The sequence below is a fragment of the Bemisia tabaci genome, chromosome 6 (assembly GCF_918797505.1).
Source record: "Bemisia tabaci chromosome 6, PGI_BMITA_v3".
Lineage (NCBI taxonomy): Eukaryota > Metazoa > Arthropoda > Insecta > Hemiptera > Aleyrodidae > Bemisia > Bemisia tabaci.
Genome location: NC_092798.1, coordinates 42,794,365 through 42,814,348, shown reverse-complemented (window position 1 = coordinate 42,814,348; position 19,984 = coordinate 42,794,365). Strand labels below are relative to the sequence as shown.

At 39.3% G+C, this 19,984-nt stretch overlaps 1 protein-coding gene across 1 annotated transcript; it reads right to left on the bottom strand.

Moving 5' to 3' along the window:
* Positions 1–29: 29 nt before the first annotated feature.
* LOC109036509 (facilitated trehalose transporter Tret1) lies at positions 30–17,019 on the bottom strand. Its single transcript, XM_019050778.2, has 7 exons — positions 16,315–17,019; positions 15,292–15,430; positions 12,864–13,249; positions 11,910–12,090; positions 11,212–11,405; positions 9,242–9,516; positions 30–5,245 (listed from the first exon to the last, which is right to left on the bottom strand). Exons 1-7 carry the CDS (start codon positions 16,462–16,464, stop codon positions 4,987–4,989), a joined length of 1,584 nt encoding a protein of 527 aa, XP_018906323.2. The 5' UTR covers positions 16,465–17,019; the 3' UTR covers positions 30–4,986.
* Between the last annotated feature and the right edge of the window lie 2,965 nt (positions 17,020–19,984).

Below are 19,984 nucleotides of genomic sequence, written 5' to 3'. Positions count from 1 at the left end.
ATTTTACAAGGATCAATAAAAAATTCATAAAATTTTTGATAAATGTATATTACGAAACCAGATATTCATACATTCATTGAGTATATTCACTTATTTATTAATCAATATAATATAGAGGGGAAAATTGAGAATTTATACAGCAGGACCATCCGATGGTAATGTGAAAACAAGCGGGAAAGTTCTAATACGTGGGTATTAGAGAAGCGCTCAGCGGTGAGCGCAATTTTAATGAGTCCCAGATTTAATTTACTACCTATTAACTGAGTATGTTAAAATTTGCAATAATTAAAACATCTAAAATTGTGCTTCCTCCCCCCCCCCCCCCGAAAAAAAATCCAAGATCCATAAGAAAAATAATGATCCATTACTTAAGTACCGAAATATTAATACATAAAAAATCCTCGATTTCTCATAAAAACAGAGAAAACTATTACGGCTCCAAAAAAATAACTTTTCTAGATCATTTGAAGAAAATGTATCAAAGATGAACGTATCACTTAACGAGGCCAAATTAATTGTTTTAATGATGCCCTAATTGGACACGTAAAAAATATTATAGGTAAATAAATGAACGAAATATAAATATTAATAGGTAAATGATGAGACAATAAACGAAATCAATCAACTGCAACTGATTGTGAGTACTGAAGGTAACTTTTCGCGAATCGAAGGCACCATGTGTCCGCTAGGTTGCAGCACACTACGCTAAAACCTTCTAATGACTCATGATCAGACACAACCTTTCCTATGTTTATTGTTTATGCTCTATGATACTCTGTCTTCGTGATAACAGGATTTCATACAATACAATAATCTAATACGTAATTACGTAAATAGAGAAAGAGAATTCTTGCAATACCAGAATTATAACCAGGGTAAACGGAAATTACATTCATTTTTTCCTCCTCATATTATGTTGAGCCTTAGTGAAAAATCTTTCCCACTTTCCTTCCGCAGTTTTCCTTCTGACAGCAAATTGTTAATCATGTTCTCCTGAAATCCTTGCTTTCATTTAGTAGATTCGGAATTTCTCATAAATTTTAGGAATTTAAATGCGTTTACAGAAATTTCTGGCCAACCAAAGGCAGAAGTTGCCTCTACGCCTTAATTTATAAAGGTAACTTACGTTCTGTGTAATTAATAAACCATGCTGGCCCAAATATCTGAAACCCTCTACTGTGATAACATTCGAATCAGTCACTGTTACAGGGACAGTAATATCTTCAATGTAATCTATAGGGATATTGTAGGTATAGGTATATCGTAACAAGTCAACAGTGAAACTAGCAGACCATGTATCTCGTTTGCGGTGCTTAAAAATCTCCGCTCCCATTTTATTCTTTTGACAGAGAACAAATCATTTTTCCTCCTTGGTTTTCACAGAGTTTTCTTTGCACAGAGAAGAAAAATTGCAGAAGTTTTTATAAATTGATGTTGGTTGGTTTTCCGTGTAAAGAAGAAAGTATGAAAGGAAGTCTACAACGTCGCAAACCGAGATACGGGGTCTGGTAATTCCACCGTCCAACTGTATTTTACAGAAATTACATTGTGAGTATGGAGCTGATCACTAGAATTACTATGCATAGATATGTACCTAGGATAAGGGTGGTTGCAACAGTATTTGTCATGAATGGTCCATGACACCTGCAGAAAAGATCGGTGGTTCCTGAGTGATGATAAGAGGACTCGTAGGTTTCGTTGAAACGCATGATTCTCATATGTATCTGTAGAGGTATAGAGTTTTGGCCTGCTGAGGAGTTGAGTAAATTAGGAGCCATTGCTCATAAGCTGACAAAGTTAGGAGGAAACACGATGAAACTGTAGAACTTTTGATACTTTGAGAATGTAAACAAAGACTCAACCTCAAAAATCTTTCACAATAATATTGTGTACTCAATTTCCAAAAACTCTATGGTTCATGAATTTTTTAATCAAAGGTAAGTAAAAGTTCTCCAACTGGATGAGAGATGGCCGTAGTGATCATTCGACGAAATTCTCTCTGCCATTTTACCTATTCATGGAATCAAGTAAATGTAGGTCCCCGTTTATTAGACGATGCGACGCATGAAAAAATGCCAGGCGAAAGCAGTATCTTTTGTTATTGTAAGTCATAAAATCAGGTTGTAGGTAAGAAAACTTCCTCACACATGGAGGTGATGTAACTTTCAACCTCATCTCCTACATAGTCTGGTGGAACACTTATTATCGTCTTACGGTAAGTAATGGAGAAACCTTGTTTTATCGTCTCAAAGCGAGTCCTTAAGGAAGGTTATTTACCCTCTTTACTGAAAAGTAGACAACAGGCCAGTTGAAATTTTGCTCTCATTGAGCGTTCAAATGTCTGTGTTAGGTCTGCGGAGATAACACATAAGGTGTCTTGCAATGAATCTGACGGAACCAAATTCACCAGAGAGTGAATGAGTAAATGAGTCATGAAACCTAGAATTTTTAGTACAAATAAGAGGCTAACACATACCTTTGTTATGGAGCAATGTGAGAGGTAGAATGTAGCGGTTTCAGAGTAGAGTGTTATAAGGAAGATTTATGAAACTGTCGGTGCCGCAAAAAATCTTAGACTTTGAAAGTACACAATTTTCTGCTACTTCAGATATCTCAGATTTTTTGACACCTAGTTAAACTCAATAATTAGAAGTTGTGAACTGACAGGGATGTGATGACGACATCGCTTTGAGAATAACAGATATTCTATGATCAAGGATACACTCGAGCGGTCCTTTTCATAATTTGCAGCGATGAGGTGGTGACAATTACGAAGGTACAAATCCCTGCGCTTGAGCTGCGCAAAATGCTCCAGTCGTTTATCTATGCTATTCAGCATAAAAATGCAAACCGTGTTGTAATTGGTGCTTGAGAACAACTGTGGTACACTAGTATAATGAAGCATTTTGCATGTATCGCAAATGGCAGATCTCCTACCTGACATACTTTAATTAACCCAAAAACACTAAAACAGTCTCTGAGGTAGCATGATAATTGGTCAAATAATTTCACAGCATTATACTTCAGAAACTTTCACAAACTTCACGAGGTGGGCAGAACGAGTCTGAAGACAAGACACGACATACTTTGAATAATTCCAAAATATTATGCTTCAAATTTCAGACAATTTCACAATCTTAAATTTCACAACACAATCTTAAACGAGGCGGATGGATTATGGAATTAATTATGGATGGAGGGAGATGGACGAAATATGAAAACACAAAGGAGTAAGCGAGACGCGAGAAGCAAATACGGGAGAGTAGTGTCATCTGATCTGAATCTGAATCGCGGCTATGTACCTACAGAAAATGAACATTGATCTTATTAAGCCAGAAGAGGGCCAAAGACGCCAAAACTCATGAACCAATTAGAGAAGGGCAAAAGGATGGCAATACTCTCCAGTACCTAGGTCAAAGACACATAACCTAGATGTAGGCGAATTCTACTAAGGTCTCCGAATAAGGTTATCACCGGTGGAAAAGTTTTCGGAAAACAGAACGCGAATCTTGAACTTTCAGAAGTAATTATAGGATAACTATAAACCGCATAGCAAAGAGAGTTTTAGGACTGTTATTTATTTCTTACGCTAATTTGCATTTAATCGTATTCACAGAGGCATAATGAGGTAATCAAAAAAAAAAAAAGTAAAAATGGCGTTTCGTGCATCGATGAGTTGGTGCGCCATTTGATCGCTTGAGCGCCCTACTATACTAGAGCTCTAGTGGCAAATCGAAATCAAAAAGCGCCGCCTATCGGCTGAGCGCTTAAAAATAACGATTTTCAACTTTTTGATGATCAATTCCCTTAAGTAGGACTCTCTTTCAACCCAAGTTGAATTTCATTACTCATACATGAAGAACATTTCAGTTCCACCGATTAAATGCTTGATTCACTCTTGAGCTTCATGCAATAATATACAATTTTAAGTTCGTACACAGCTAGAATCAAGTAAAAAAATAAATTAAAAAAAAAAAATGAAAGTCTTGCCTGATCATTTTATGGTTTATCCATGGAGTACTTCATGGGTCCACCCTTGACAGGTCAGTCAAGCATACTTCCAACTTTTAGTGCATATTTTCTTTCAAAATCATGCAAAATGGAATTATCAACGTTCATGCGATTTTTCTTTCTTTTTTGCTCAACTAAACGATCACCACGACATCGAACATATGAACAAGGCTTCCTGATTATATTTTAACACCCTCCTTCACCATCAGAGTGGAGGCCCTGCCCTACCGTCCACAGTAAAAAGACCGTGTCTAAATTCTATACTTCTTGATTTTGTTTTTGAAAAAATGAAATATTACAATAAATTGAACAAATATTCATTTCCGTTTCAATTTTTTAAAACAATTTTAACATATCATTAGACACTCAAAAAGAAGAAAAAATGATGTATACTGGAAATCATGTTTTCTTGTAAGAGCCTTATCGGTGGGAGAGGAAGGCAAATATTTGAATGGAGTAGCGACAGTTTTGGCATGTACAATAGAACGCAAGTACAAACTCCTACCACTATTAAGTTCATGCATTCATTGACTGCTCAATGTCCTCCCGCCGTTTTTTGTCACAAACGGATTGTAATGCTACACGCCATTTTAAAGGAAGCTGTGGACATTCTCGATTCAAACGAAGGTAACCACAGATGCAGAATAGAGCTCGAAATTGCCTGAGGAGCACGCACTGAAACAAAAAGTTCGGTGATATGAACCAAATGTCCGGTGCTCATCCCATATCATCCCAACTACTTGGTTTGTGAAATTGAACTCTCGGTTCGTTAAACCAAACATTCGGTTCATATGACCCAACTTTGTTCGTCAGTTCACTTTACCGTCGAAAATTGGCCTCACAAACCGAGGTCAATTTGACAAACCGAATATTTGGTTTTACGAGCCGAATATTTGGTTTGACAAACCGAATTAGTTGAGATCATATGGAATACCGAACTTTAGGTCAAACAACTGAACTTTTTTTTTTTGCAGTTCAACGTTTGGGGCGAGAGAACTTCTCTTTTTTGTCGTGGTAAGGCGTGAAGTAGGATTCGATCGTTTCGAGTGTCTTCCCTTCCGTCTCGGGCAAGAAGAAGTAGAAGTAGAGGAGACCTAGGATCCCGACGCCACCGTAGAAGTAGAACATTCCACTCAGTGAGAGAACACCCTCCATCGGAAGGTAAAGTCGCGCTGTGACGAAAGTGACTGCATACGCCCACGCCCCACACAGTCCTGTCGCGAAACTTCGCCACCTGAAGTTATCAAAATTTGAATAAAAAATTAGAAACGTCAAAATAATTTAAAAAATAGTCTTTGTCAAACAGGTTTTTTACTCTACACAATTAGTTTTTTTTAAGAATGAGAATTGCAATTTGTTTCTCTCCAAATCAGATTTGATGGCGCCTGGTGAAATGGTACTGACGGAGAGGGATTTGGAGAGAGGGGAGAGAGAAAGATGGCGAGAGATTCCTTGGCAGGAATAATTCTGCATTATTTGTCGCAGAAAATTGGAAAAATATTGACTCTTTCAGGAACATTACAAGGGCCTTTTTTGGCCCCATCCTAAAATTCCTCAACTCTGCGGTTTTTTGGTCATCGAAGGTCTATATTTTACGGAATGCACAATGGTTTTGTCATTTCCGGTCTATTTCGGGGTCTACCACTGGCCTAAACATGGGTCTGAAGGCCAATTTTAGTGAAAAATGCGGGTTTTTCAGCATTCGACGCGCTGTTTCGTAACGATCCCTTCGGAGGACAAAAAAATCCTTCAAGTATGTTTATTAGGGATGTAAGAGAGTCACTTTGGTCAATTTTCGTCGATGTCAAACTTTGCGCTCATAGTTAAAAAAAACTTTTTAGAATTTTTCTTGTTTCTCATCATTATTTAAAATGGCTTAAAAAAGGCGACTCATCTTACACCAGAATTAAACTTTTTTGGCAGAAAATGGTCGTGGGTGGTCAAAACCTTCCTCTAAGAACTTTTTCCGATTTAAAGCCCCCCCAAAAAAGCCGGTGTTGCCATATTTTATTGCCTAAAATCATAGAAAACCGAGTACTTATTTCAGTAATGGGGGGCTATTTCTCGTCGAGCTCATTCAGAAAAGTCCAAAAACCTTCATTTTTCATATGTTATGGCCGAATCACCAGTAATTACATACATTTATCTAACTACAGAACCTCCCATCGCGGCATGGCGTTGCCACATCATCGGGGAAAAATCGAGAAAAATCCACGTTTCCCTGGATTTGAGCCATTTTTTCGGATTATGCGGATGGAATATAGTTGAAAGACTTAAATTGCAGTATTCAGAGATGCAAGTGGATCATACCTTGTGCCGGTATTCATTATTTTAATATATTGCGCTTATAGACAACCCATATTCTTACGATTTCTAGGCACGATATTTGCGCAAGAGGATGCGACTTTCAAACATTGGCCGTGATCTGAAGTCCGAAAGAAAGTAAGCCATGTGTCAGAATCGCGAGTCCTCAATGCTGAATTTTTACCCGCCCTGACAACCACCACCATCCCCCCTTCCTCCCCCAGCCCTCTTATCGGCAGCGACTGTTCAGAATTTTGCTTCCCTAAATTAATTTAAAACAGTAACTTTTTATCTACTCCACCTAAATTCGCATTTATTATCGCATATATTATTAATATCGCATTTCGCACATTTCATTTAGCAACATTAAACTTGCATTTAAAATTGTCCTTACCCTCGAATAATACTGCTGCCCTCGTTGCCCCCTCCTCTCTTCTCTGGTTTCCCTCACTCCTCTCCAGTTGCATCTTCATCTGTCGCCTCTTCATCAGGTTCCTCGTCCTCTCCATCAGACCACTCATTTGGAGCTACCGTTGCGGAATCTTGAAGAAATGACCCGTACTCATCTGACAAACGCTTGATTTTTTGTGCTTCTTTCTTATGTCTGTGATGAGCGAGGTACCACATGACAGATGCGATGTGCGCACAGCAGCCGACGACTCTAGCGCCCACTTTGCACTGGCAATACCACCCAGAAACGCCCATGGGGTGATACTGTATCCAAAGGTGGTATTTTTTGGCTGATACATGGCGGCTCTGCAATTTCACCCTGATGACGTCGGTGCATTCTCTGTGAACGAATAGCTCATACAACCCATCATCGTTCTCTTGTTCAGCTGTGTATGACTTGGCTTGTTTCAGCTGATATATCCCCATGGTGATCAGGCGCAGTTCGTCCAAAGTAAGCCTATGAAAATCATTGAGGCTCTCTGAGTCAAGCTGAGTCCATGTCGCTTTGTTGTTTGACCAGTTCTGCACTTTTCAAGTCTTTCAACTTTATTCCATCCGCATAATCCGAAAAAATGGCTCAAATCCAGGGAAACGTGGATTTTTCTCGATTTTTCCCCGATGATGTGGCAACGCCATGCCGCGATGGGAGGTTCTGTAGTTAGATAAATGTATGTAATTACTGGTGATTCGGCCATAACATATGAAAAATGAAGGTTTTTGGACTTTTCTGAATGAGCTCGACGAGAAATAGCCCCCCATTACTGAAATAAGTACTCGGTTTTCTATGATTTTAGGCAATAAAATATGGCAACACCGGCTTTTTTGGGGGGCTTTAAATCGGAAAAAGTTCTTAGAGGAAGGTTTTGACCACCCACGACCATTTTCTGCCAAAAAAGTTTAATTCTGGTGTAAGATGAGTCGCCTTTTTTAAGCCATTTTAAATAATGATGAGAAACAAGAAAAATTCTAAAAAGTTTTTTTTAACTATGAGCGCAAAGTTTGACATCGACGAAAATTGACCAAAGTGACTCTCTTACATCCCTAATAAACATACTTGAAGGATTTTTTTGTCCTCCGAAGGGATCGTTACGAAACAGCGCGTCGAATGCTGAAAAACCCGCATTTTTCGCCAAAATTGGCCTTCAGACCCATGTTTAGGCCAGTGGTAGACCCCGAAATAGACCGGAAATGACAAAACCATTGTGCATTCCGTAAAATATAGACCTTCAATGACCAAAAAATCGCAGAGTTGAGGAATTTTAGGGTGGGGCCAAAAAAGGCCCTTAACGATACCCTAGAAAACAATACAACGAGAATTCAAGAAAAACGAAGTGAGTTTGACGGCATTGGTACTACATTCCAAAATAATTCATTCCAAATCTTTATTACATCATTATTGATTCAAATGATGAAGTAAAATGTGGATCCGATGTTTTTGAAAGTATTGAAAAGCGTTTAGCACTTGAGACTAAAAGTCAAACTTTTTGACCCAAAAGCGGGATATATGCCTGAATGATTTAAATTTCCAACTTAAGGTACATTTGGACTTATTTCTACCAAACAGACCTATGTGGAGGTAAGAAATATGGGGTGTGCTGGTCGAAGCTGCATAAGAAGCAATGTAAAAGTGGGCGTGATTCCTTTTGTAGAATTGGGAAAGCGGGATATTACATTCTATCAAAGAGACCTATGTGCCAACTGAATGCGGGATTCATGAGCCGCGGGCATGGCAAGAGAGCGTTGTGGACAGGGCTCATGAGTTAAAGACTCCCTCCAACGATCTCCCCGTTGTGCCGGCGCTCGTTCGTTGCCGCTGACGTCACTGGCGCTTTATTATTCTCATTCACTCTTACGCGGAGAACTAACGAGCAAACCCCATATTTCTCACTTGCAAATAGGTCTATTTGGTAGAAATACGTCCATTTGGCCTTATTACATCACAAATACGTACCATTTTCCTGGACTACATCAAATTACAAAGAAAAACGAATTTAAAGTTTTAACACAATCCCGAGTTTTTCCCTCGATTCTCCCCGCTCCTCCAATACACAATTTCATACGTTTTTAAACTAATCGGACGTATTTCTGCTAAACGGAACTAAGCGCTATAAGGGGAAGAAGGGGAATGCTGGTTGGACTGGCGGGTACTGCGGACCGCGGTGCTTATTCCGTCCTATGCTCACAATGCTTTCTCATGCATGGCGCTTAGTTCCGTTTGACAGACCGCTATATCCGGAATTCTTAGTTCCGTCTAGCAGAAACACGTCCAATTAAAATTTTACCTGATGGGGAAGACCTCTCCCATGAGCATCCACGGGACGTTCATGATTCCCACAAGGTACACAATCCTCAAGATGCAAACACCTCCTTTTTTTTCTCTATGGAATCCAGGGAGAGCAATCATCCCCCAAAGTCCAATACAATGCGGAATTTTATTATTTGTCTGTGGTGACTTAGTTGCTAATGAGCATTTCACCTGATGGGGAAGACCTCTCCCATGAGCATCCACGGGACGTTCATGATTCCCATGCTGGAGGAGAAGAAGATGATGGCGAAAAAGACAATCGGGAGCAACCGCCAGGGGCTGTCCGAGCTGAGAGTGTCGTTGAAGATGCTGCAGTAGATACCCAGACCGAATACAGTGACGCAGCAAATGAACTGGTTGTACAAAATCAGATTCCTCTTCCCCGTGAACCGGAAGACGATGAAGGGCATCATCGATCCGAAAAAACTCATGAGGCCGATTGTTATCTGAAAAGAATTTTTGAAGTTGAATATTATTTCGACCGTTGGTTGATGCGAAAAATTGAAAATCATTGAGGCTTTAAGAATTCTGCATTGATGTTTTCTTTTACTTGGAATGGTCGGCTCGACTCATAAGACGATTTGAGATAAACAGTGACAGCATCAGGCCCGGATTTACCTACTTGCCGCCCATGGGCCACCTGTATTTTTACGCCCCCTTCTCATTTGTTTTGAAACATCAATAGATCCTATTCGACAGTGGTTCGATGTATCGTTTGGTTCAAAACGATAGAACATAACCTCAAACAAAAATTTTGGGATTTAATTTGGAATAGCTGAAAATGAGAAAATTCTTAACAATTTCACTTTTCATTGCCATTTGGTACTCGAGAGAATAAAAATTCGATCACATAAGACCCGTTACCTCAGATTTCTAAATCTACTTTTGAGGCTGTGGTTACATATTGAACCAATCGATATCAATATAATCTCACCTGTGTATTTTGTCGAACACGATCTATAAAAACCATCAAGTGAACGTGCCGGTGGGGAAGGGGTGTATGAGAAGCGTTTACTCGTGTTGGGCACATTTTTTGTGAAAGCCCTGTCAACACTAACAAAAGTTCAGTTCCGTAAACTCATCCCTGTTTGGACAAGGCCTTATTTATTATAAAACGAACGAAAAAATTATGAAAGAACTAACATAAATGTGGTTAAAAATTTTAACTTCCACCACCGCACCGACCGCACTGTGTTGGCGCAACGCGTGAAGTATTCATGCAGTCTTGTAGGCGCTATGCGTTTCAAGCCAACTGCTGCTGTCCGCAGTGTGTTTGACGAAATGCGTGAAGTATTCATGCAGTCTTGTAGGCGCTATGCGTTTCAAGCCGACTGCTGCTGACCGCAGTGTGATTGACGCAATGCGTGAAGTATTCATGCAGTCTTGTAGGCGCTATGCGTTTCATGCCGACCGCCGCGCCACTCCGTTCCAAGTCAAATTGCGTGTTTGGTTTCTCTCTTGACTCTACTAATTAAAGGTGTTGTTTCTTGTTTCACCGAAAGACGACAAAATTAGAAATTACTATACATTTACTCTCAGGAAATTATAGATTTTGTCGCCTTTCTCTGTTGTAATTTATTTTCTGAATCCGATTTTTTTCTCTCCTTTTTTGATACCTACATTCAAAAAGATTGCAAAATTTGCCGCCCCCTACATTTTGCCGCCATGGGCCGCGGCCCATGTGGCCACCCCCTTAATCCGGCCCTGGACAGTATATTTGACCAAGAATGGGATATTTGAATTCCAAAACTCTATTACTTTTTGACGCTTTAATGCATCTCTATAATCTTGGAAACATGTAGAGGAAAAAAATACGTCCATTGCGGAAGAAAACAAGTATGTCAATTACTTTTTAGCGCTGTAAACTTTCTAGCGTATTTTATCTTTCTGATTTCAATTTAAGAAATTATACATGATCTTCTCTAATTATCTAAAAGTATTCTCTAAAATTTTATAGGTACTTAAAAATTACTTAGTTCCTTTCGAAATAAGAATTTTTGATACACTTTGAAACATCGCATTTGCAACTAGCTTAATTGCCATAATGCGTCAAAATGAAATTTGTTTCGAGTCGTTCTTCTTTTGAAGGGATATTAGATGCTTATACTAAAACTTAACGAGTAGAATATAAAAATTCTTACCAAAACCCATTTATGATGAACTGGAAACTGGAATGCGGCCAGTATGCCGACTAAATATGGCTTGAAAGCTACCAGGCACATACATTGTGTAAACGTGAATACTAAGAATATTAGTCTCAAAGGCTGCATGAGAGATGTATCACGTAGCCCGGCCATCCATTTGCGAATACCCCTTTCATCAGATTGTAATTCTCCTAAAAATTGTGATTTACAAAATTTAGATTTCAAAGTTATTTATTATCAGTGGAGATTCTTGAAGAAAAAATAAGAATAAGAATCTGAAGTATTGTTGAAAAATAACACAAAGAATATCTCGTAGGGTAAAATGCAGGTATGTATCGCAGAGCGCCTTCATTTTGCAAGATATACTGCAAAAAGTATTGACACTGGACGTTAAAATTATGCATTTTTTTACTTATAGATTTAATATATTTAAGTGCTGTTTTATGTCAGCACTTAAATATTAATAACTATATTACTTTATGTATATATTATTCTACCTCTCCTTCTCTATTGCTAATGATTAATATATATATTATTCTACCTCTCCTTCTCTATTGCTAATGATTAATATCTTTTTTTTACTTATAGATTTAATATATTTAAGTGCTTATTATTATTTAAGTGCTTAAGTGCCCATTCTATGGCTTTGGCACCAAAAAGTTCACCTAGTGGTAGAATTAACTCAGTTGACTTACCGACTTTTTCTGATTTTTCTTGGCAAGAGCTTGATGATTTTGATGCCTCAACATGCCTAACGATTCGGTCAAATTCTTCTTGAACACAATGTGGCTCCACAAAACCTCTCAACCAACCCAGAGCCTTTTGCGCATCCTTTAGACGTCCTTTGTGGATTAACCAGACTGGTGACTCTGGAATCTGCAGTTCAAATAAACTGAGTAAGTTTGTGCGGAAAATGACCGGTGAATTACAATTTACTCTGCCTCTCTTCATACTTCTGAACTTCCTGAAAAATTATTTTAAGAAACCTTGAACATGATCTTCCGCTGTTAATGTATTAGTTTGAAACATTGAAAGAGGAGTAGAGCGAGTAGTAGTTCGGAACTGCAGGAGAGGGGCTGCGTGTCTGCGCCCCTAAGACATTTTTTTGGCTCTTCTTTAGAAATGTGACAGAATTTGCTCGACATCTCACATCTTTGAAATTGTAATTCGATCAATTTTTCGATAGAAACGGCTCAAAATTGCTCTGGCAACGACTCATCGTTTCAAGGGTTTTCCAAACAGGCTTTTTTTTAGAACTAGGAAAGTCCATCAGACCTCTGTCAAGACCTTCTACGATGACTTGCTCTTCTGCCCCCCCCCCCCCCAAAAAAAAAAAACGGAACGTACGCACAGTCACCTTCCTGACATAAGGGCGTAACTACACTCTGCAATGAAGCCTGTTACCCGTAAAAGTTACCCCCTTTCCAGGCTTATGTCAATGTGTGTTGACACCTTTTTGCCAGCCGGGCGGCGAAACGATCCAACTTCACTGAACCTTTAGATCGATTTCAAAACCGAGCATTCTCTATCAATTTCCCCAAATTAAGTTGTTATTTTATTGTTTGTCGGAAGTTGTTATTTACAAGTTGTGAATTTTGGCTGAGTAAGTGGTTTTTCATATTCTATAAATTTCACGATGGCCCACTAACCTGCGTAAAAAGTATGAGGGCAGTCGCAGGATAGACAACATTAACGAGCGCGTACGCGCGCCAATGCATGATCGAGCCGAGGAAATAACTTGAGAGGTAGCCGAAGGAGACTGCGGTTATCATGATACTCAGGAGGGAGCCGCGAATGTGTGGCTCGCAGATCTCGCCGACGTAGGCCACGATGGGCGCCTCGCAGAAGCCGATACTCAAGCCCATCGTCAGGGCGGCCACGAAGAGACCGGTCACCGACGAGGCATACGACAAGAGGATCCAGCCGAGCGCCAAAGGGATGTTGATTAGGGCCATGCTCCCCCGACGCCCAAACCGCTCGCAAAAGAACCCGGACCCCACACTCCCGATCGGTTGACACAGGAACAGGATACTGCCTGCAATACACGCATGTCGTTACTATCCATTAGATATAGACAATTTCATGAAATCTGGCTCAAAGTTTAGAAAATTTTTATGACCGGACACCCCTTCAGGCAGAGATTACCTGGACGACCGTCTAAGAGATTGGCTCAAAGCTGGCTCTCTTTTCCTGAGGATGATTTAATGTTTCATTGCTGTTTTTGTTTTATAATGTTTTAATATGCTCGAAACTAGATGGGCTAACAAACAAAACTATGCCAAGTCGATCGTAGAAGAGGAATAAGAGGAAGAAGAGGAAGAGGAAGAAGTAAAGGAGGAAGAGGAAGATGAAGAAGAAGAGGAAGAAGAGGAGGAAGAAGAAGAAGAAGAAGAAATCCAGGCAAATGAACAAGATTATATCTTTTGAGGCACTAAACAAGTGCAGTAGAGTTAACCAATCATAGATCGGCAAACACTTATTTTACACTTTTAGGCCAAAGATGACAATACTGTCCATGTGTATTTATTTCGAATGGAAGGGACTCTTAGAAAATCTGGTATAAAACTGACCAATAATGGTGGCCCAAAGGAAGACTTGGGAAGGTCCAACGCCTTCAATTTTTTCTGGATGCAATACGGACATCCATTGAGTACGAATAGTTGTATCAAGATATTTATGTGCCCTCCTTAAGGCTAGGATTTACTCGTCGTCTTTAATTTTTTTGACGGATTCCGACGAAAGTATATAATTTTGGAGGTGGAATCTTCCACAGTTTGACTATCGGTAGGCATAGCGGTCTCAATTTAGAGATGTACTCGTAAATGTCGGACCGGATTTTAGATCTCAATGACAATACCGCAAATCCCTAGACCTTTTAACAGCTTTGTAAGAGGAAAAAAAGAGAAAACAATCAGAATTATATATAGGATACCTCAAAGTAGAATTATCTACCCTTGTCGAAAATTGCAAGGGGGTGGAATCCGTTCACAGTTCCATGTCAGTAGATTTTCGAGTCGTATCCGAGTCGTCAAAATGTAGAAAATATCGTCTAAATTCAAATCTTCCTGCTAGAAATAATTTAATCAAGTTTGGATAACATAGGAAGCAGGGCCGGATTAAGGGGATGGCCACGTGGGCCGCGGCCCATGGCGGCAAAATACAGGGGACGGCATATTTTGCAATTGTTTTGAATGTAGGTATCAAAAAAGGAGAGAAAAAAATCGGATTCAGAAAATAAATCACAAACGAGAAAAGGCGACAAAATCTCTCATTTCCTGAGAGTAAAAGTACAGTAATTTCTAATTTTGTCGTCTTTCGGTGATACAAGAGACAACGCCTTTAATTAGACGAGTTAAGAGAGAAACCTAGCACGCAATTTGACCTGGAACGGAGCGGCGCGGCGGTCGGCATAAAACGTATAGCGCCTACAAGACGGCATGAATACTTCACGCATTGCGCCAATACAGTGCGGTCGGCGCGGCGGTGGAAGTTAACATTTTTAACCACATTTATGTTTGTTCTTTCATAATTTTCTCGTTTGTTTTTTATAAGTGGAAGGCCTTGTCCAAACAGGGATGGGTTTACGGAACTGAACTCTTGTTAGTGTTGACAGGGCTTTCACAAAAATGTGCCCAACATGAGTAAACTCGTCTCATACACCCTTCCCCCACCGGTACGTTCACTTGATGGTTTTTATAGATCGTATCCGACAGATCACTCAGGTGAGAGTATATTGATATCGATTGGTTCAATATGTAAGCACAGCCTCAAAAGTCAATTTAGAAATTTGAGGTAACGGGTCTTATGTGATCGAATTTTTATTCTCTCGAGTAATGGCAATGAAAAGTGATATTGTCAGGAATTTTCTCATTTTCAGCTTTTCTAAATTAAATCCTAAAATATTTGTTTGAAGTTATATTCGATTGTTTTGAACCATACGATACATCGAATACGATCTATTGATATTTCAAAACAAATGAGAGGGGGGGGGGGGGGGCGGAAAAATACAGGCGGCAGCCGGCCCACGGGCGGCAAGTAGGTAAATCCGGCCCTGATAGGAAGTAAAAGTGTACGCACCTAACCACGCTGCTTGATGGTTGTTCAAACTCAGCTCTTCGTTCGGGTTATTGCGGAGAGCTCCCAAAACGATGGTCGGCATGACGCATTGTGTTCCTGTGACGACGACTAAGAGACAATCAACCAGTGTTGCAAGGAGCTTTAAAAAACAGTCAGTAAATTATTTGAGTGTTTCGTCTTGATGAATATTTATTTTAAACATGGAAAATCAAAGGAATGCTCCCCGTTTTTTCAAACGTTCCTTTTTCAGGAAATATTAATTGATCAGAAACATTAGGAGAAAATCATGCGGCAACGCGCAACCTTATATTATACTGGTCCAATTCTCATTTTTTAGTGCACGTGGCATAAGGGGATGATTGATCGATTTAATCATATTTATAAGTGCTTTTGGCGGAAGCCAAGAAATTGGGTTTTGTCTGGTTCTGGTCGGGTTTGTAAATTGGTGGCATTCATAAGCAGCACGGTTGATTTGACCATATTTCTTAGTTGACGCCAAAATCAGCTATTAATGTGTTTTAAAAAATCATGCCACTTTCCATCGAGTAATTTTCAAGGGTCAAATTATATTTTCCATCTCAATACAAACGAACATAATATAAAAAGTCTGCTTGTGCTATGAACATCTTCGCACTGTGCTTCCCCTACATCAGTTTCGAGCCTGGAACTTTTAAATTTTACGGATCTAAGAGAGACAAACTAAGAATATTATTTTTAATTGAATATTTTTTCATTCAGTACCCATATTTATCTATTTAACTTCAGATGAATATAATATCTACTTTTCTGCTTTGTGGATAAATCTAAAGTTTACTTTTCAACCGTTTTCAACATACCCAGCACTAGATGGCAATTAACTTCTTTAATATGTATCTTCGAAACATGCCCAGATTGCGAAAAGAATCGAATTTTCCAACCCCTATTTTTTATATTTGAGAGTATTTATTCTTATTGTATTTGTTCTTTACACTGTCAGTAAAAATATTTCTCAATGATGGAGAAAATCACGTGGCATTTCCTTACCTGAGAGAAGGAAGACATAAAATTAATATTGCACTCGATGCTTTCATTATAGGGTTCTTGATTGTAGCTTTTGATATTCCCACATTCCGCCTGGATTCCCTTTTCTACCTGACCAGTGCCTCTGTGAGGTGCCTGCTGTTGGGTCACCATTTGAAACCACTTTTCAAAAAAAGCGTTTCTGAGTGCAGTCTTCGACACTGAAAATTATCACTTCCGTCGAACACCGTTAACAAATGTCATTTAATGTTGAGAGTGTTGAGGATGATTTTTGGCAGCAGGTACTTTTCAGGTAGTATAGTAGCAGGTAGTAAATTAAAGAGAGTTTTCAAAGTTTCACGAAAAAAAATCTATATTGTGAAAAAAAAATTTACAAAACTTCAACTTAAAAGATGTGTGGCGAAGTACAGCGAAACAATGTCGAAATAACTTTTTCGGGGAAGCACAATTTTTATTTTCTTGCTCAACCCAGGAACACTACACAGGAACTCGAGCACTGTTTCATTCGAGTTCTGTAGACAGGAGGCATCAATAGTAACACACGTGGTACCTTTGAGGTGATCATTTTCGATTCCTCTTTCGTAGCGATTCTAGTATCTAGACTTGTCAATAGCGTGACATATTCTAAAACGGTCACGTTTTTAGTCGGTTCCGAGTGTAAACAAACTTGGAGTATCCAGTGTACAAAGCAACGAACGATGGATCATGCTTTTGTGTATCATATTCTGATCATTCTCGTTCATGCATTTATTCCATGATTTGGGGATTTGCATACGTGCTTGGAGATTACGCTGAGAGATATAGCGGCTCTTCAGTTTATTGTCTATCATGTTTGAATTTTAATGAGTTGACTTGGTCATAGCTCTCTAAAAATGGAATGGAAGGAAACAATAATCATTAAACCTTATATTTGCTTCTTATTATAAAACTATAGCAAGGAAAGAGGAGAACCTACTTTAATTTCACTGTAATATTAACCAGACTTCATTATGCTATAATTTCGCTATTGCACCATAAAAATCACATTTGCAACTTTAAACTTGCGAGATTTCACAGATATTTCCTGTCCCATTTCATTTTTTCGAAAAACGAATGATCATAGTTTTTATTCCTAATTCCTTGCAATTCATCAGAATTGTTGTTTGAAATTTTTGCACTTTTAACGTCAATATTGAAATTCCCAAAGGAGAAAAAACCCAAAAAAGTCTGAACGAATGATGACTGAGTGAACTAGGATAAAAGAAATTCCACACATACCGTTTCATGCTCAGATATCTATTTGTTGCGATTTCGATGGCCGACAACTGCGTATACATTTGAAAAATGCATTTCTCGGAGAATTGACAATGTAGTAATGAAAATCAGTTATGGTTTACTTCATCGGCATAAAATACAACGCTAGAATTAAGTTAAGCATAAGAGAAACAATCAAAACTTCAGTTGGTGTCGCGTGCGACGGCTACTAAACGAATTTCATCACAACGCCTGGATACAACTATTCGGGCTCTATGGATGTCCGTGTTGCGTGCGCTCGAAATTGAAGGCGTTTTGACTTCAGACACTAACCAATTTACTAGTGATACTCAATGACCCTAGTAAAAATTGGCAGTAGAATCTGTGTTCCAAAATACCATAGACCTACTGCCGGCTGTAAGAATTCCAATAGCTTCTACAGCCGGCTACACAATTTCTTATAGCCTTTTGTAGCCGATGGCGATTAAGCAACAGCCAGGCAATTAAGTGTATGCTAAACGTTACTAATTACTGATGCTAGGACTTAGTGAGTTTTTGGACTACCGCTCTATTTTTGGGCCGTAGTATATTGATTTATTTTGCGAGGGAAGCTCCGTACTTTTGGTGGATGCCTCCCACTCCTAATATATTAGAGCGCCTTCAGTTTCGTATGATACTATACAATACCTCTGGTGTGAAATAGTTGCTTCAAGCGCCGTGGCTGGCGGGCAGCCATAGCGCGGAACACGCATTGGCGCCTACAAATCTAACAGGGATACTTCACGCGTTGCGCAATGCGTGAAGTATCCCTGTTAGGTTTGTAGGCGCCGGCACGCCGCCGCTCCGCTTTGTGTTAGGTTCTAATATTTAATCTGGCGGAGTCAGCGTTATTCAACTCATGATTTTGAAATGTTTGCTCACTCTGTATGGATTATTCTCATTTTAATTGATGAAAAAAAATATGTATTAAAGAAAAATATAATGTATGTTTTGTAAATATTGAGGTGGTTCCGTATCAAAGTAAATGATTTCCAAAGCACACGAATTTCTTCACAATTTCTTATAGCCTTTTATAATAGATGGCAAAAAAGCAACAGCTAGGTGATAAAGTGTAAGGCCCGGCGACAGGAACTATAGCCCGACTGCATAATTTTTTATCTCTTCATATAGCCCGGCCGTATAATTTTCTCCGCATTCTACAGCCAGTTATATGATTTTCTGTAGCCTTCTTTAGCCGGCCATAAGAATTCCTATGGTATATTGAAACGCAGCTCTTATCGCCAATTTTTACTAGGGGAAGCGAGTCAATGAGAGGAGTCAGATAAAATGCGGCACCAGTAAAAGCTCATATTAATGTTAGTACGGAACGTAGAGGTTTTAGAAGGAGTTTAATTGATTTCCTCGTACAATTATTTCAAAGGAGCACCCTATACAATTTTGAAATGTGAAGAGAACATCGAAATTTTCAGTTTTGGTCGAAAATTTCATGTCCAGCCTCTCTGAAAGGCTCAATTCAATGAGCAGCGGGCTTTATCGCGAGGATCTTAGACAACAGCGACCCTTCAATTTTTCATTTGCACTTTGAATACATTTCTTGGGCATGAATGGATGCTCAACAAATCATACTCAGCATACCGCGATATCAAAACTGGAGCACAAAAGATACTCACATCCTACGCCTGTATGCACCCATTAGTGCCAAGTGCCTAGAGGATATCTGCATGATATGAACGAAACATTAAAAGCTATCTGCGATTTCGGATCCTCGCAGTAAAGCCCGCCATTGGCGCCGCACCGCGCGTGCCGCAGGTGAAGCGGTGAGTGCCTGGACAGTCAAAACGCCTTCACTCTCGTGCGTATGCAACATGGACATCCACGGAGCCCGTATAGTTGCATTCAAGAGTTACAATGTGTGCTAGTCGCATTCAACGCTCATTAAGCGCGCTCTGCTTGTTCTCTTTCACCGTAAATTAATTGCAGCGTTGCCTATTGTGCCGATAAAGTAAAATATTATCGATTTTTATTGCGACATTGTCAATTTTCCGAATATTGCTTTCAGTAGAGGATGTCAAACTTCAGCCTAAATTCTCCCGATGATAAAAGAAATGTAGTTTGTGGTACAGAGATGAGAATGGTAATCACCAACAGACTGTAGGTAGCAAATATTGTAGCTAACTCTAACCGCATTCACTAATAGTGCGGTCTGGTTATCCTTACCCTACAGCGTCACCGTATCAAAAATCAGGTAGACTCTCAATCTAAGTTTTTAAATTTGCCATATTTTTTTTTTTTCAGTGTCCTAATGGGACTGGTGCTTGGTGATTTCATCTCTGTGCAGAGATGTAAAATGTCATTCGCACAATTTATTCTGGTGCTTTATCGACGGCAAAACTCCAAAACCACGTATCTTGTTTGCGGTGTTATAACAGCTCCGTTCCCT

What these genes read in the sequence shown, in the direction of transcription:
- LOC109036509 (XM_019050778.2), bottom strand. Translation starts at nt 16,464, where the DNA reads ATGGTGACCCAACAGCAGGCACCTCACAGAGGCACTGGTCAGGTAGAA. An exon ending in TTATGTCTTCCTTCTCTCAG is followed by an intron (nt 15,431 to 16,314) that starts GTAAGGAAATGC and finishes TGTTTTTTAAAG; the next exon opens with CTCCTTGCAACACTGGTTGA. An exon ending in TTCATCATAAATGGGTTTTG is followed by an intron (nt 9,517 to 11,211) that starts GTAAGAATTTTT and finishes AATTCTTTTCAG; the next exon opens with ATAACAATCGGCCTCATGAG.